This window comes from Temnothorax curvispinosus, unplaced genomic scaffold (genome assembly GCF_003070985.1).
Source record: "Temnothorax curvispinosus isolate PA1 unplaced genomic scaffold, ASM307098v1 QBEX01007285.1, whole genome shotgun sequence".
In the NCBI taxonomy this organism is placed as follows: Eukaryota; Metazoa; Arthropoda; class Insecta; order Hymenoptera; family Formicidae; genus Temnothorax; species Temnothorax curvispinosus.
This window is the reverse complement of record NW_020217065.1, coordinates 883,275-902,863: the sequence shown is the minus strand read 5'-3', so window position 1 is coordinate 902,863 and position 19,589 is coordinate 883,275. Positions and strand designations below refer to the sequence as shown.

General features: G+C 42.0%; 2 protein-coding genes across 3 annotated transcripts in view; one reads left to right on the top strand and one right to left on the bottom strand.

Moving 5' to 3' along the window:
• The window catches only part of LOC112456875 (protein slit), a 311,515-nt gene that overhangs the window by 28,262 nt on the left and 263,664 nt on the right, over nt 1-19,589 (top strand). The gene's annotated exons all lie outside the window — the stretch shown is intronic.
• Nucleotides 3,209-19,589, bottom strand: part of LOC112456876 — a 48,554-nt gene continuing 32,173 nt past the window's right edge. The window contains exon 3 of the mRNA XM_025019659.1: nt 3,209-3,644. Coding sequence (XP_024875427.1) covers nt 3,329-3,644 — 316 coding nt within the window. The 3' untranslated portion in view covers nt 3,209-3,328. The remainder of the gene's footprint in view (nt 3,645-19,589) is intronic.

Here is a 19,589-nt window from a genome sequence, read left to right as displayed (position 1 = left end):
ATATATATATATATATATATATATATATATATATATATATATATATCACACACACATTTATATTTCTTCACACATATTATTTTTTTAGTAATTAGTAATCATGAGCCACAAAGTTTCATAATTATTAATTACTTCTTTCTCTATTTCTCGTATACGATATGCATATAAATATTTCTGAAAAAATTGTTACATTCTTTTGTTTTAAAAATTATTATGAAAGTGAGCACATACTATAAATTGTATAATTTGTTTTTCGAAAACATACTCTATTCACATTACATTATTATATAAAAATTCACGTTTAATTAACCCAAAAATTAAGTATTGTATCTACAAAATATCGCACACATTAAATATACGTTGAGTAAAAACCCAGTGACGGAGGACAGTTTTTATAGAAGGACTCTTTCTTTAAATAGTTATTAAGTAACGATATACTGCTCGCAGGACTCTAAAAAGGTGTGACGGACAGCTAATGTTCGCGGTGGGCTAAAAGACACGTTCGCGAAGACTGGCACAGATCAAACAAAACCCGTTTTCCTCCCTCTTGGCGACAACGGAACGCTTGTCGCCGAGCGGCAAACACAGTCAACGTTGTTTGTTTCTGCAAAACGATCCACTCCTCGCGTGAGTTACGATCGTCTGGACCTGCTCGATCCTCCTCGGACCTCAGCCACTGCGGCGCGGCGTGTGAGGTCCTGCGAACGGTGAAGCTTTACTATGCCGACACGTATATACATATAACTCCGCGCATTATTCCCTACAAGCATAGTCCGCGCTTCCATAAGCTCACTTTCTTCACCTTCAACACCTTCCCCTTCGCGGCGTCAAAGTCTTAACTCGTCGTTTTTCTGGGAGACTACGGAGTCATCGTTCTAGTTGGTCATGCTGCTTCCACTTCCTCCGGACTGCTAGATGCAAGCATGAGTCGTAAAAACGAACGAGCAGAATTCCTTGGTTCCTTACGGTTATATTTTGTAGAGGATTGTGTCGACAGATACCTTGCAGAGATATCTTCCCTTCTTCACGTACGAACATTTATTTCTTGTTGACGACTCTCAAATTATAAAATTTCATTTATTGTCGATCATTAATTTTCCGTGATTAACCCGACGTTTGCATTCTATTATTTTTTTCAAATAAATAATTTTATAAATCTGTTATTTCATCATTTTAAAAATAAATAAGTTCAACTACCAATGAAATATATTAAGAGGAACTTAGACAATTCAGTCGAACTTAGACAATTTAGTAACAATCTTGATTTCTACAAGCAGAAGCCTCAAAGTTAAGAGCGGCGAAATTCGTCCATCAATCTAGAAAATGGCATATTATGAAGGAACTGTAGTGCTTCGTCATTGTACATTATACATGGATGAGAGTAGTAGGGCTTCTACTCCCGTGCATAAAATTTTCAGCCTAGGACTTCAGAGAGACGTTCTCTATGGCAGACGACATACGGAGGACCGTGTGCGTGCGTACGTCTTGAAGATGGAGCCCATTATGTAGCTTGTACACGCAGTCTCGGGTGCTCTTTGCTCTTTACTCACCTTTCTTGTTTGCAAGGCTGCCTGCTGCCGTCGCATGACGACACACCGACGCATCAACGCACCTTTTCTTTGACTAATGCGTCCGAACGATCGTTGCTACCTCGTTTTACTTTCGCACATCTCGTTAGCACGGCCGAATGGCGTGAATCCATTTACTCGCTGTTTGTAGATTTTCTGTCCGACGATTATTACCGATCGTTCTTTGTCAGCGTTGAGATTTACTTTAGATATTTGCGATGTGCAAAATAAACTTACTAAATACCCTGCTAACATTTACCGCGCCATGCGATATTTATACGAAGATTATTCATAGACTTCATAGTCGCAACGTGATCTTTCTTCGGCATGTGCATAATTTTAGTTGCTATTCTATATTGATAAACTGATTTCTTATTTAATTTTGCATTTTTGTAACAATATGATATTTTCTTATTAGTATTTTTTTCCGTTACATTTTGTAACAAGTAAATTAATAATCTTTTTGCGAATGCAATAATCTACTAAAGTTACGTTTTATATAGAAATTGATTTAAATGAAATTTTCAACAACCAAATCCTTAAATCGACATTCCGTAATTATTCTGCGAGACGTAGTAAGCCCAACGTTAGTCCATGCACAATAGAGACAGTATGTTCGGCATCAACTCGGTCTCGCAAACTCCAGTTACTCCGAAATCCACGTGTAACTTCCGACCGTGCACTTATGCACAACGGAATCTCCGTCATTGCCGCGGTACTCTCATGAAAGACGCGTTAACCCCCCCAGACGACAATGGTCATCCGTTCACCGAAGCGCGGAGACGCTTCTGCCGAGGTCCGACAGAAGCTGGCGCTTTCCCTGTCTCCTCGCCCGCGTTATCCTCAACCTCCCGCAGCACTCAGACGGACCAAGAGTGCTTTTGGGATCCCTCGTTTTCCTCCCTGTCTATCCCTCAAGCTCCACGGTCCCTCCCCCGAGCCATTCGTTGGTACAGTGTATCCCCCTGTGCTCCAATTACGAGAAGGAATGCTCATTTGGTACGCGGCGGGGGACCCATAATGGTCAGCAACCACTCGAAACTATTATCGACCCGCGGATTCGCCTCTAAAGCATGAGCGACGTCGTCCGCCGTACTCCACGCCCTCGAATTTTTAATCCGGCTCCACCACCACCCACCGACTACCAATCTCTCGGAAAGCACTTTCGACCAACGACTGCGTCTTGCACGTCGGTGTAGACGGCTTGCATTTCTTATCACGGTGATGGTGCACGCCACTGAAGTGGAAACACCAATCGTGCGATGGAGATTGCGATGCTAACCTCCGGGAAAAGCCTTTCTACCGCGGCTTTCACCCCCCCCCCCTCGATCTTCCTCCCCTTTCTCTTCCCCTGACAGTCTAGGTGCTCGGATTCCCCCGTCTTGCATATTCGATGTCTCGATTCCAGGGCATTAGGTCCGCCAGTTTTGCATGATTAGATGAATGTTTCATCGTGAGATCGTTACTTTGGTATTATACGTGTAATACTGTGAGAACTGGAACGTTCTTGTTATCGAATTTTTATCGCAGTTATAACTCTATAATCAATAATTTTTTTACCAGAATAGGACCTTGCAGAATTTTGTGATTTATTCTATTGACTTATACTAATCCACAACTATCAATTATATACACAGTGATAACACTACTTTAAAGTCAACTAAAATATTTTTAGTGTTGTCAAATAACAAACATCATTTTCGCCATACCACGTGATTTAGTCGCTACTTAAAGTCCTATCTGACACTTACTTAAAAATGTTAACGATCACGCGCGCGAATGGAAACCGAAAACGAAGTACAAACATCGACCACTCGAGAGAGGAATTCCTCTTTCACAGCGCGACGTGGAGGACATACTTGTCGCTTTGGAAGCGCGTAACGAACAATTTCGACAACAGGATGGAACAAATTGGTAATGAACGACGCTGTGGATACCGCTCTCCCTGCTCCGTCTCCTTCGTCTTCCTCTTCTTCCCCCAACTGTGAGGCAATTTCGACGCCTCCGTACTCCAGGACGTGTACATGAATGATTGAGATGTCCGCGAGCGAGTATTGCGCGTCCGACTTGTATTGGCTGGAATAATAACAATAATCTTTCATGTACTCATTTGCTCGAGCGCGCGCGCACGCACACCGTTGCCACGATATCAGTGACGCGCGTGTGCGTGTTAAACGCCCGTGAAAGTTGACGCAGCGCGAGAAATAAGGAAGTCGTATAATTCCAAGGCTGCAGGTGTCGTAAATGACGGTTTAATTCATTTTCAGAAATTGTGACAAGTGGCCGCGCCGGCCATATCGTGATCACGTGTGACGTTATCTCATCTCTGGCTGGGATTTTTACCAGAACTAAAATGTGCGATGTTTTGTGCATTCGACCATTACTTACAATTAGTGACGTTAATGTTTACTATTAAACTCTATATGAGGCAGGCGCGCGCGCACGCGTTGATTAGATATGCAAGTACAATTTCTGTTAATAGAATGAACAAGATTATACTTGAGACTTAATTAGTATAAGAATATTTATTATTGCGATGTATGTTCTCTTTATAGCATACAATACCCCAATTCACTTTATAACAAAAATATACAAATGCTATTTGTAACAATTGCAAAGAAAGAGAGAGAGGGAGAGGGGAAAATAAATACATTTTAAATATTTTATATCATTATATCTACATCTTTTAAGTATTTTATTTTGGTAAAATATGCATATATGGTTTTTTAAGTCGTAGGTTCTTAATTATTGTGGCATTTGTAATCATATTTTTTAATTCTCTGAAGTACGCGTAGACAGTTTGGCAAAGTGGTAATTAGCGTATCAAATAGGTACGCTTTGGTGCTTCTATTGTCTCATGTCTTTCGAAACAAAAGTCTTCCGTTAACAATGCGCCTGCATGCAGGCCCTCTTATCTATGTATCAGGTACATGCTTGTTCACGAACATATTCTAGCTGCGAAGTGGTGTACACGTACATTGTTGATACATACAACAGAGAGTGAGCAAACAGTTTTCTCGTGTTGCCCTAAAGTTGCTGCTTGGCGACGAGAGGTCCTTTCTAAAGCGAGCAATTCAATTACCCGCAACTCCAACTTCCGTCCTTGTTTCCAGCCGAACTGCGTGCGAGTACCGATATTCATGAGAAGGAAACGCGATCTAAATTGTCTTGTACCGCAGAACGAAGGATGATTAACAAAATTGCAATGAACAAAATGAAAACTCGACCGACCGGCGAAAATGCGCGAATGAAACGGTGCTTCGCTGGGAATTATTTACCAATTGTCGCTCGCGGTTCACTGAATGCGAATATTGTTTTCCTCAATAAGGATATTTTCTTATCTATATCTTCCATGAGTAACAATAACAATATCAATACAAATGAAATTCGCGAACTAATAATATTTCTTGTTACAAACATATATATGTATATTTACGGTCTAAACAATTTAAAATATTCTAATAATGATACCGCAAAGTAGAACACATAGTATATAAGTAAATAATAGTTATTAAAATATTTAAAATACAATATTTGTTATATTTTCATTTTTCACTTATAAGCAATAAGCATATAAATTACAAATTGCATTGCAAGAAAAGAAGTTGCTATTTGTATGACACATAATACCATGAGATCTTCACCTTCTCGTATCGACTCGTTCCCTCTCTCTTCTTCTTCACATTCTTTTTCATGCACTGTCGGTGTCTCGAGACAATTTCGGCCCTCTTTTAAACGCTCTCATTCAAGCCACGCACACACCGACACACCTAAGCACGCGTCCACTTTTGTACGCACAAAAGGGGGACGTGACGCGGCTGGATACGCACAATCAGCCCGCAGTGATTGAGGCATTCAAGGCGTGGGCACGCACTCTTACGCGCGCTTACGCACAATTCGCTGTGGGATTCTCACGCTCTTCGCGAGCTTGGTTACATCGTGACATTGAGGAACATATTATCATATTACAATCATTTTATAAAAGAAATTATTACGCATAGATGTATAATATTATAAACTTACAAGCGTATTTTATGGTAATTCTTTTACATTTCGATAATGATTATATTAATTAGAAAATTATCCAAATCATCATCGACTTACACCAAACCCGCAGCAATTATTATCAAATAGTTTTTAATATATTTTTATTATATTGTCCAAATTTGTGCGGAACTTCAGACTTTACTTCACATAATTGATAAGAATCCGCAACGTCTGGCGATAAATTACTTGGGACAGCTTTCAGTCTCGAGATGGAAAGTTCAGCACGGGATTTACCTGCGAGTGACAGTTCCATTAACAAATTTGCACCGGGACCTCGATTTTGTCGGTACGTTCGTTTTATTTTTTTCGTGGCCCATCGCGCTGCGTTTCGGCGACGGCTGGTGGTGGTCGCGTCGCGAGAGAGTCTTCATTGAGCGCGCGAGAGGTAATCTCTCGGAGAGAGAGCGGCGTTTCTTCCCTTGCCTCCAACTTTAATTACTTCGTTTCATTTTAAAAGGGCGAGTAATTAGGAGGTAGCGACCACCCTTCTCCCGTCATATCTTTCCGAGCTGCGTGAGTAGAACATCCGCGGAGAGCGTTCGCGTCGAATTCCGGCGTCTTATTCTCTCCTTAACGGCTTCGTCTGGAAGAGTCGCGTATCTCATCTCCCTGATCTCCCTAAAGAGCGCCGATCTATTTATTGATAGCACTGCACCGCGCCGTGCCGTGCCGTGGCGCGAGAGCAGCCAGATTAATCGCACGGTCATCTATAGCCGGTCTCCCGCCCTCTCCGCTTTTATTAACTCCGCTGGTTCCAACTCTTCCAATATCACATTATTGCACTCCGCCGCCCGCGGCGTCACCGTAACACTCGAGTGTAGACGGTTGCTCATCTGGCCTCTCCTTTTTCGATTTACCTCCTCCACTTTCCGCCTGCTCGACGCTCGACCATCGTGTCTCCGCGACGAGCTCTCTCTCAGCCTGATGCTTTATTTCCACCTGCTAGGGGATTGTCCACAATGCGCGGCAATAACCGAGAAATCGACGTTTACGTTGATACCCTCGCACCGTCCGCCCACTTGAAGTCACAACAAAGCGTCGTCTCGACATTTCTACGCCCGAGTCACGTTATCATCCCGATGTGTCCCCCTTAAGATTCGATACATTACGATATTTCGCCGCGACATCGATATATCCGCGATTGAACCGCGCGTAGCGTGGCAGCTCCCTTATTGTCATTGTAACAGAAATAACGTTCCATTTTTGTGTACTTATATAAAGTCTACCTGCATAAAGTATAGATCTGACAGATATAGAAACGACGTTATATGTTAGGAGATTTGTAACGCCAAGCGTCATTAAGATATCAGATCAGTTACTCTATAGAAACGAACGGCAGGAAATCATGGCAACATGCAGCCTCGAAATATCAGGGTTAGAGTCCGAGCTGTAATATTTTCGAGCACGACTACTTATTAGTGCGCATTAAAAATCATATATATCATGTAGTCCGTTGGATCGTGATAAATAACTGTTCTTACATGTAAACTGGTATTTCAGACAAAAACAAATGTGCTCTTTCCGTGTTCGCAGTAATTGTGAATTTTGGGAATTATTGAAATATGTAAAAACACTAAATTTTTGACCGCACATATGTAGATATTTATAATTTTTAATAATCTGTAATTTACAATGTGATTGACGATCCATTTCGCCGAGAAAGAAAATCACTGGTGTTATCTTGACACAGTAGCCTCAGAAATGACTTCGTCCAATCTCCACTCGTAGCGGAAGAGTGTGGCGTTAACTGTTAAAAGGAAGCCGGGAGAGATAGGGAGAAATTCCCTATTCCCCAGCTAATTTAGCAGAAATCTGATGGCCGCGACCGATGCTCGTTGGTCGTCACGATCTGTGCATTTAGAAAACTCATCTTCCTCCCCGCTGTGTAATTTTGCAATTTCACGAGATCCACGCGACGTCCTGAATATCAAAGTGGTGGAATTGCGCGGTGTGCACTGAAGTATGAACTTAATAGCCACGGCCGATGTAGTTCTTCGGCAGTCGCTGCACGCATCTCCATCTATTTCTATTAACGTCGGCCACACCTTGCCCGATCTAGATTACCCTGGAAGATGTCTTCCTTGTCAACATTTGTTATTGCTCGATAGCTCGTATGCCGTTCCCAGCGGATGTCGTTACATGCCACTGTATCGTACGCGGTTGCAGCTCTTCTTTTTTTTTTTCGTTCCATTAATTGTAATATAATGTCGGGGATAGTAATTGCGATACGTGTTGCGCGAAAGGCGACCGATCCATTGTCGGAACTCATTATGATGCTCGCAGGTGAGGATCTTTGACGCGCTTCATAGACTAGACTCTTACCTAACGCGCTGTTTAATTTCCTCGGCCCTATTAGTAAATCATATCCGCTTGAGTAATAGCCGTGAGGATCTGGCTGGGAGAAATTCCTTCGCGCGGTTATAGACTTTTCCCGGAGAGAATATATAATCTTTCTACGAAGCCCGGAGTAGTTACCGTCTCGAATTACATTATGGATGAAGGAGACTGTAGGAGGATTCACCGAATTTGTCAAAAGGGATCCGTAGATCTCGACGGCGCGGATAGAGTTACCATATGGTACTCGCGTCATGGTTGATGTGTGTATTGTCTGAACACGTGTGTTGCGCCGATTTTTGCGATCGAATTAGATATCTCGTTAAGGTGTAAGTATCATATATCTAGAAATGGAAGAAAGAAGAGTATTTCCGTCTAAATACAAAAATGTTTTCATCTCATACACATAAATTGCTCACGATTGGAACTTACTTTTACATATTTATTTTGCATATTATATTTAGATACGTTTAAAAATATTTTAAAATTACGAAACGTGTAAATATATGTATATTAATTTATCGCAAGAAAGAAAAGCTGATGCTTTCATATTCGAAGTGAAATCTCCTGATTATATGTCATCAAATTTGATTCAAATATCACTTATCGCATGTTCGACCATTAATATTCAATGACGCAGCGACGAATATTTTGCCAAACATAATTTGCGATAATTGGGCCCCGATAGAAGTTCCAGTGTAGAATTTTCCCTGTCGCTAGTTCCCAACACAATTTATTCCGCACACTTGGCGAATCGGGCGTATCTTTGAATTAAGTTACAGCAGCAGCCCCGTGTCGGTCGATGACAAAAGGAAAGGAAAGACCAGATGCTACCCGGGCAAGGGGGGAGGTCTGTCGCGTTCCTCGCTGTTTTTATAGCCGTCGCCAGCCCACGCGCCCGCGAATCCGGAAATTCTCTCGGCGTAAACGAATTAAACCGGCTCGCCTATCTGCAACGAAGCGCTTCCGGGCTTCCGTAGCGCGACGCGCGGGAGATAGGAAGTTGCCGGAGGAGGGAAAAGAACACGGGCTACCGGGGAGCCGTGTGCAGGCGAACGACGCGATGCGAGGAACCGTATTCCGTCGAGTTTCTACCGAGGATTAACAAAACCTCCCAGGTTGAGGTCCATTGTCTCGCCTCGTCCTCCTTCTTCGATCCTCGCCGCGTAGTTTCTTAGCTAATTTCTTGGCGCGTGCTGCCGTCTGCCGACAGGAACAAGGGCATTGCGTGCTGCGAGCGAGAGAGAGTGAGAGGGAGAGGGGGAGCAGGGGGGAGTGAGGAAGAAACGTAGCGACAGAGGATGAGGGTGAGAGGTTGCACGGGGTTGAGACACCTCGCGGATAAGGTCGAAAAGGTAATCAAACTCTATCCTAGCGTGGCTATTAATTACCGCGTACCGCTTACGCGACCCGAATTCCAAAATTCGTCGCTCTTGGCGTATACGCCGCTCCGTCGCCGCGCCGCATTTCCTGGAATTCGAAGCTGCAAAGTGCAAATATCTCGACGATGACGGCTGTGCGCTCCTACGAACGTTTGAGTTTCTAATCTGTAATCTTGATATTTCGTTCTTGAAGCTTTTGGACAATCATAGCATAACGAGAATGTTGAAATAGCATATGTTCCATATTTGGCATTGCGCACTGCACAATAACAGCGAGTGCACGTTTAATTAATTGCAATACGTTGTTAAATAAAATTTCTACTTGATCAATAGTCATGTGTATTAATACGTTATAACGTAATTTTTCGATTATTTAAAAAAAAAACTTATAATTTTTAGAGCAACCTGATCATGTATTTCTGAAACTTCAATTATTATTCTTTCCCTTAAACAATTTCAATGTCACGTAAATCATTTGTACGACATTAAATCATCTTGTTCCTTTATATCCTCTATTGTTTTACATTTCCATTATTCATGCTTCTTGTCCAGTATATCATTATTCAAATGTGTCTTACGTTATCTTAGTCTCTGTCTCCGTCACTCTATAATTTGTTATTTCTACATTCTTACGTAGGAATTCATTCTTCTTATATTTCTTATATTTTTCTTACATTTCTATCTTGTATACATCTTACAATTCTTTATTTTGATTTAAGGAATTTCTCGTTTAAGGAACAATTTTTTTTCATTATTCTTTTTTCATCATCAGTTATCCTTTATTCGCTCATTCTTTCTTCTCTCTAATAGATCTCGTGCAGCAGCAACGAGTACGCTTACCAGATTTTCGTCATTTTAATTTCATATGCGCCCGACAAATTCATGCACCGCGACGGCTGATCCCGTTTACCCCTAATATACGATCAGCATGGTTCGTCGGATTCATATATCACGCTGCGGCATCGGGAGCCGGGATCAAGTTAACCGTCCGGGTCGTTGTAACAATCGTTGAGTGCATCGCATAAGCGCCTTACGGTGTGTATGGCATTGACACACGGGGTGCAAGTAACCGCGCGCCCGCTATTGTTTTCGGCTTAAAACCGCCCCTTGCACGCATTGCGCGTCTCTCTCTCTCTCTCCCCCGTCTCTTTCCTCTTTCCTTCTCTCACGCGCGATCCCGTCTTTTGGGGTTCCGATTCCGACACAATGAGAGACGTTTCTACGGCCCCAATGCCGTCTGGCCCCGTCAGGAGAAGGCTGACGACGAAGTTGATCCTTTCAACAAAGTCGAAACCGGATAGTAAGATCTCTCGCGTTCTGAGAGCCATATACACTTTGCGACTCGATGAGACCAATCACACCGCTAAGGATTTTGCTCTTAGAATCTACTGGCTTGGCGCTCGTTATAACGGTCCAGTTGGTCGTTCGATTAACTGGAAACCAATAAGGACCGCAGAACGACAAGGAGCTGGGAAACGCCTCTAACAATAAAAGTCGTTTCGAGATCGTTAGAAAGAAGGCAAAGGGAGTTGACTCGGTGGCTAACGGGTATCGCAATTCCTTTTTTAGTAGAAACTCATTGCGAGTGTACTTTTCATGACGGTGATCGATCTTATTGTTAGACGATTATCGGCATGAACGTTTCCGCATCTCCATTCCGTATGTTCTTTAGAAAATGAAGTTAATAGAAATACATGTTAATTCAAATATGGTCCAAAAAATTAAAATACAATATTATGCATTATATTATTATATCATTAGAAAAAAATGTTTTTTGTATGTGATTAAAGAGCAACAAATTGCACAGCACACATATACGGTAATTTACTTTGAATTCCTATCGTATATAATATGAGCATAACTGATATCTGCATATTTATATTTATATTGAAAGAACTATTAAAATGATTATATAGTTAAAGAAAGAAGCGCATGAGAGTTTAATATTTATGCAACATTAAACTATTAGTTTAAGAATAAAGTTCGCAGCGGACGTGTTTCAGTATAAATGCAAATACCTGTATCATAATAACCGATTTCATCGCGAAAAGTTTTGAGAAAAGAATGCCAAAATAACGGGTTATTTTCGAGGCACGTTTAAACGCGTATATAATTGAATTTTGTGGCACGATTCTGTAATATACCCGGTATACGTGGACTTTTTAGTCTTATTATCGATAAAACAAGAAGGCAACATCAACACGATGGTACGCGCTACAGCTGCTCGCCTACAATCGGTGCTCCATATTTAGCGACGAGAGATTCAGTCTCTCGTGAACACCATCAAAGGAACACGCCTTAATCATTCTCCCCAAGCTTTCGTGCGTATAAAATTACGATAATGACGACCAAGTTATAATGATGCGACATCAAACGTCGTAGTATTTCTAGTGATTAACGTCATTAACCTTTTTCGACTGCCGACGTTAACCAAAGTTTGACTCGGGATGAGAATGAAGAAGCTTAAAATCAACTCGCGCAAAAAGATCTAGTTGAATTATTATGTACACTACAGCATGGAAAAAAAAGCGCATAATGATTTCAGTATCGTAATAAATTATTTCTCCGTCACTAAGCATGAGCTGCGCTAGTAACTGCAATGTAAATAGAGGTCAATGGTTTAATTAACCACACTTAAGGCTAATCAGTGTTTTACGCCAGTAACTTAGAAACGTGTGATAAATTTAACTTTGGATATTATTATAATCGCGATGGAATAATATTTATAAATGCAGAGTCTTAAAATAATATAGAATTACTTTATAAAATTATATATAAATATTCTTTAGAGTCATGAATTTCAGTTTTCTTAACCAAGCGTTACACAATCATAGTATTATTAAACCATTAAAATCTCAATAAATTAACGGCTATTCGTTTGCTAAATGCCCGTAGAAGATCGAAAATCAGCGCAATAGTAAGCCAAGCTATACAATAGGTAACTAATCGCTAATGATACTCTCTATATCACAGATCATTCTCTATATTCATCTCATAAGTGTGCTAATTATCCTTGATTACGATATTCTAGTATATACGCTTAGATTTTAACGAGTTCAAGTGAACGAGTTAAGTGAATGGTAACTAATTTATCCATTTTGTAATTTATTATCCCGAAACTATTTGCAATATATGTTACAAAATTATTACGTTTCGTGTTAATATGGAAATTTTCTCTCGATTACTTGCTATTTACGGAACATTATGATTCTCTACTGTATAATATGAAATGTCAAAGTTATTTTATTTAAGACACGTTTACACGAATAATAGTTACGTGATGTAGTGCAGTTAAGGACAATACATCTCTCTTCTGGTAAAATCTTCACTTCAGCTATTCTCCGTAACGAGTTATCGCTATTATATGCGGCATTTACTTGTTATTATACATTCTGTATCTTACGTTTCTCTACGTTTAATCTCTTAAGCAGACATGACAAATATGCTGCGCCGCACGCTGTTAGGAAACTATTTACAATAGCTTGCGAATGAAAAGGGTTTTTGGGTTAATTCGTTAACATATTTTCCCCGTTATTCAGATTATTTCTGAAACATAGCCATCCGGCTATTCGTTGGATCTTAACGAGATATTTAATATTAATCCTGGTAGCATTATATTACATTAACAAAACAAATTATAACGTTTAACTTCTTTACTTCATAAGATATGCACTTTATTACATGTGAACAAAAGAGTTATCATTTATGATTCACAGAAAATAATATTTGCATTGATTCACGAATATTTGCAATAAAGTTTTTATCAGTTATTTGAAAATTCTTTGTAAACACTATTATTAATTCTAGGCATCTCGCACATATTCAAATGAGAAGATACTGAATTACAGTCAAGAATCAAATCTCACCGTTGCTCGAACTTTGTGCAAACTACTCGCTGATCGCCTCCGGCACAATGAATAATTTGCATAGAATACGAAGGGGACTGAACTAATTTCTAAGTTAATTTCTAATAAAAATTCCGTTTTCAGTTAAAATCTCTATCTGAAGTTTTAAAAGAGAGTGAAATTAAAGTATTAAATTGCCGGATTAATGCAATCACTTTTCAATATATAACCTTTTTATTATTAATTTATTAAGGATTAAATGGTACGCTAAACAAGGATATGCATACTAGTGTAATATCCTTGTTTACATTTTTGCACAAACAAGCCATTCATAATTTTGCTTATTTAAAATAAAATACATATAGCATGAAATTTGTTTAACAAGTTATACATCTTTGTTTAAAAAAAAAAATAAATTGTGCTTAATTCTTTCTTTAAAAAATTATATTCCTAATTTTTGCATTTAACTTGATAATTCAGCGCAAAATTTCATCGTATTTTAAACACAAACTTCCCAAATTTAACGTCAGAAAGAATATTCAAACGATTGCACAGTACAATTCCATATTTTCGTGTTTTTAGCACATGGCATTAATAACGCATTGTTCGTACTGTGCAGTTGCACGCGACGCACGCGTGCGGCGTGCGTCGCATGTGCTACACGAGTGTAGACGTCGCGTGGTATCGTCGTCGCGCACGGTATACCGCCCGACGATTCCGCGGCGAATTAAGCGCATAGTGGCGTACTACGAGAGGCCGGCATTATGCAGATTCGTCCAGCCGTATAACGCCAGGTTTAGCGCCGTGCCGTCAGCGCGTCGCAGCCGCGGCATAAACTCCGCGGAGTTATAGCGCTATTGCGGGCGGTTGTGACGGTGGCTGCATGGCAGCGGCAGATCCCCGTATCGCCGCTGTCATCATTGTCGCCGACATTCGCGATGCGCGACACGAAGGGCCGCGAGCGCCGCGTGGCACTTCGGCACTTCGGCAACGAATCGACAGTGCAATGCCGCTAGGGCCCCCGGACCTCTCCACCGGCCACCCTCCGTTCCTCAGATTCCTCCGCTTTTACGAGGCGAAAGTCATTTACACCGCGCGATTTACGGCTGCGTTTCTTCCACCCTCCTCCCTTTGCCCTTCCGCCCCGGGCCGGCCCACCGACCGAGTATCGATACCCAACGACGAAGGACTTTACTTCTCGAACTCGACCTTTCCTCTCGGACCGCCTCCGCTCATCGCGCGATGCACCTCTCTCTCTCTGCTCGCGCGATTATCGACCTTCGACGGGCACTGCGCGAAACGACCTCGGTGAAATGCCGGGGTGAGGTTCTTATTAACGTTCACCCTGAATGATGGGAAACGCGATTCCAGGTGAATTGAAGTTTGATGCTATTGGAAGAGGCAACTTGGCCGTCCTCTTATATGTGAGATGGCATTTTAGCGTTTCCCTGAAACGTCTTCGACCATGTGCTCTCCACTAGAACATACACACTTCGGTCCTTTAAAAAAATTTATTTCCCACAACGTTTTCTCTGCAAATTTGATTCCGCTAATGTGCGGAATCTTGAAATATAGCCAAAAAATTTAAATGCTTTTATAAAAGCAGTAATAATATTACATATATTTTTGGACTAGTAAGAATATAATTTTAATTATTTTCTTTTAGAATACGAATTTCGTCTAGTTGATGTTCAATATGATTTTACCACGACGATGTCAATAATTTACGATTGCCATTTCTAAGACGATGTAATGTCTCAATTAATAAAGAAATTATTTTGAAACTCTGTTTTAATGTAATAAAATAGTTATTATTTTCTATTAATTTAAAAGTATTTTGCGGTTTTAGCGATCAAAATATTCTTCCTCTTGCTCCAATTTCTGCTTTCTTGAATATCCGTGGGAATTCTAGAATAAATTGATCTCGAGATGACGAAAAGCGATGTGAATTTAGTTTGAATACATAGTGAACATATTCTGAAAGATAAGTCGCTTTTCAGTGTACTTAGGAAAAGAACTTATACGAAGATGTATCTCTGATTTTTACCATTTATCTCTGGAATGTGATTTTATTTCGAACGCGAATTTGTAATTTTTTGAAGTATCTCTATAGAAAGCAGAAAGCTAACAGTCCGTAACGTTGACTAATTTTAGAAAATTTTTTGTGACATATTAATGATAAATGATTATTGTAAAATAATAATTTCGTTCATTTCTATCTCCTCATGAAGAAATCTTTAAAATTTTCATGAAAACGATTTCGGCCTACTTTAAAAGTAAACGAATTTTAACATTTTGTCGTATGTTAAAAGTCACAAGTTCTATCAAAATTTTATCAAGGTAACGTTAAAACTACGAACAAATTCTGCTAGCGTATCTCACCATATTATCTACTAAATTAAGTCATATTTGGGCATTTTTCAACATATAGTAGAGTTCACGTTTGACATGGAATGCACCAACAGCGAATACATTTTGCTTTATACATCCATGGCTCACCCGCTAATCCGCTAATCGTCCGCGAATCTCGGACCTCAGCCGCCGCGCTTGGTTTTCGTGACATTTGTTCATTCGTAGAACGGTGGTATATAAATTTTACTTTGGATGTTATATTGCGCGGACGATCGTAGGCCGGATCGGTTAAGCCGGTGGGTGGAACAAATGGGATAGCGGCGTGAAACAGCGTAGAGGAGGGACCGCGCACGTCATAAGATTTCTGTCATGAGACAAACAACCTCCGGGGCACGAAGCAACCTTAAGCGGGCGTCTAATTATCGATCAGAGCCGAATGTAAATCCTCCCGCTTCGTTTGTCTTCCCGAACTACACGGCAATTTGCCAGGGCGCACCCTCCAGTCCATGATCGTTAATAAAATTTGAATCTTTAATCACGTCATGCGCTTGTCTCCGGCGTTTGACCTGCAACTCTACTGTTTCGCTTCACACACAATCCTTAGCGGTGTGCAGGTTGTATTCATTATATAGCCGCTTACTTTTCCAAATGAGCAGAGGCAATGAAACGTCAAAACTGCGCTAGCTAGCACTAACACGGTCTGCTAATTATTATAGTCATCATTATCGTTATCGTTACCGTTTGTTTAACGCGCATCTATAGTTATTCTAGTTTGCCAAGTTATTTTCTGCGCCGCATTGCAGTGGAGTTTATAAAAAATTGCGGTTAATTGCGGTGGCATCTTCGTTTTCAAAATAAAAAACTTTTGTCTCACATTTTTCGACGTATAATTACTTTGTACCATTCGTATATACTATCTCTCGATACATATTTCTGCTCAGCCAACCAACGCAACCAGTCAAGAAGGAAAGAAGCGGAGGCAATGCGTTTGCGGAACGTGTACTCCACGCGAGACAACTTTCTGCTATCTATCTTCCGAACAATTAAATTCGTTTACGAACGGCCCCGCACTCCAGCCGCACGGTTTGTTTTTAGATTTTCTACCCTGGGCTTCCTTTTCCCTCTGCGAAGTTTCTTCAATTTCGCTTTAACCGCGGTTCGGGCTGATTGCGGAGCGAAATACAAACTCCGCCACGGATTCTGACACAAACGCTTCGAGATCCCGCCGCGGCCGTAATCTCGAACGCAAACATGGTGTCGAGTTTTATCTCCGCTCGACTCGCGTAGCCTGCAATAAGGATTTAAGGCACGAGCTGGAACGCTCTTAAGCGAAGATCTTTCTCTTATCGCGACGCTTTTAGGTGTCTCGAGACAGAGTTGGGGCGCGCGGGCGCGTCGTTGAATTTTTAAAACGTCCGTGTTACGCGTCGGGCGCGTTATCGACAGACACGTGGTAATCGGATCAGGACTCTCTTCTTCGGGTTAATCCCCATACATCTTGGGTGACGCAAGGACGTGACAATCCGGCAATGCCGCCCGCCGTTGCTTCGGAAAAAAAGAGATGGAACGGGTGGGAAAAGATCGCCCGGTCCTCCTCCTGCAACTTTTCGTCAGCGGTCACCACACATCCGTCGCACCTCCGTTATTAATTATGGGATAATCCTTTGATGTGGGGACCCTCGGGACCCGAGTTACGCTGCAACTCGGAGGACACTACGCTCCCTTCTTTTCACGACCTGCACTTGACGAGGCGAAACAAAACGATATTACACGCCTTTGTCGAGGCTTTGAAACCCTAAAATCGGAAGTCGCGTTAATAAAATCTCAGGCGCGTTGACATTCCGCAATTAACTGAGTGTCCTTAATTTAAAACCAAGCGCGTTGTAAAATAATCCGACGGGAAGTTTGCATATGTAAACGATGCTCTCAACTGCTCCTTTTATAAACGTTTATCTCACGTGAAGAACGAGGTTGTGTGATATTTATTAAAACAGGCAATTTTTTGCATCTACATATACTCATTTTGCCCCGTGTTATATGATCAGAAAAAAAATTAATATCTGTCACTGACACTGAGGAAAATTTCAGTAATTAGGACGTAATATACATTCGAGAGACGTGCCGACAATTTGAAACGCGTTCACAAAAATTCTCCTTCCGTCGTAATAATTTCGCGCTAACTAGATCGTTGGCACTCCTCCAAATATAACTATTATATCCGCTGCCTCTCATGCCGTCGGGTCCAACGAGCTTATTCTTCGATATACGTTAATCAGCAGATACAGTTTTGCAGAAGAGTTTCGAAGTAGAGGTCGCCCGCGAGCAAACAAATACGTATCCCGGATGTGTATCCCGTTGGTACGTATATTTCAGGCGTCTGACGGAAATTTGCGAGCAAATATAGGAGTTCGGCGGTGGTCTGTATGCGACACTAACGAGCCACCAAACTTTGCAGTTTGTACTTCTCGAAAATCGCGTCGTTGATCGCGGCGTAGCGCGGGCGAAAGGATCGGATGGAAAGAACGCGCCGGTATACCCATTGCGTTCCTTTTTCTATTTGAAACTTCCGACGAGAAAACGTGCCGCGAAAGTACCGGCCGGTAGTTCGCTCACGTTTCGCCGAACGGAAACGAACGATCACTGCGAGGATGCTGATCGTTTCGGCGAAACCGGGCGACTTATCGCGGCAATTAGAGACCAATTAGCGGACACCTGCGCCGACTTGCCGATCGCCCTCTAATTGTCGACCGCATCGTCCCGCATTGGAATCGTACGGTCGCCGCGTAACATCGACCGGAATCCACGTCGAGCGTCGTCTACGTGATGTCTGCGAATAAACGTGACTTTGCTCGTTACTCGCTCACGCGCGGCGAAACGTGTCGCGCTAATCTAAACGCGAATAAATAATGTCATTCGCCGTCACGACATACATACGAGAAACCCTGAGCGCAGCTTCGTGCGAATAGGAAGGCGATCGTGAGAGCCGCGCTTTGCAGCTAATTACGGACGATAAAAAATACGGAGGCGAAAAGTTTTTCTCTCTAATCAGAGGTCTCGAAACAACTTAATGCTCGCGCCGCGCAAGACGTAAGACGTTTGAATCGATGGCTACGAAAAATTTACCATTCAGCGACGGTGAGTGAACTGTAATCCAACGCGTACGGACGAGTAAGTTTAAACTCAACGATTCTATTTAAGCACGATACAATTCGAAAAGCGAGAACCCGGTGGTCCGTCAACAATCGCCACCTCGTGTCGGCGGAGTAGCGCGTTCATCGTGGTTTTCATCGGAGCCGACTTGCCAGACTTCCGTCGACAACACGGCTCTTTCTCGTCTGCGGTAAGCGAGAGCCCGCATCCGGAGCCGTCTACGCCACGGAATTATTTAATTTTCAACCGACTCCTCGTCCCCGCTGCGCGCCGCGCCGCGCCGGAACTTTTCACTAGAATCGTTAGCGTGACTCGTAGATAGGACTCCTTCGCGCCAGATTCACAGGAAACTGAATAAAACTCGCGTCGTTCCGCGCTTCGTCGAGGAGGCGAGCGTGAATGCGAGTTGCAATGCGCGCAGACAGAACGGATGAACGACGAGGAAAGAAGAAAGGGAAATCATCTTTATAACGTGTCCCCGGATGGGAAAAATGTGCTTCTAGGCTCTAGAGGATTACCGCGATGTTCCCCTGAGAGAGAAAGAGGTGGCGAGTCACACCGCGCCTTGATAATTGGACGCCTCGTTACTTTCTTCTCTTTCTTGCTTTATCTCTCATAGTCGATCTGCCGTGTACGAGAGATTCCGAGGCATCTCGCTCTTAAAGCCGTGGCCACCACTTCCCATTATGCATCTCGCCTACCGACCTTCGATCGGCCACTCGAGTATACCACGAATGAGAAAGTGCTTCGTTAGCGAAGGAAAAAAAGCTGAGATTCTCTTGACTCTTGTTAGTAGCTTGATGTAGGTCCCGTGAAATTATGTCACAGTCATTTATCGCGCCTTTCGTTAAAGCTGAACAAGCGGCAGTTTTTGCGTTCTTCGACCCTCGCGCGTTTCGTAAATCGTTCGT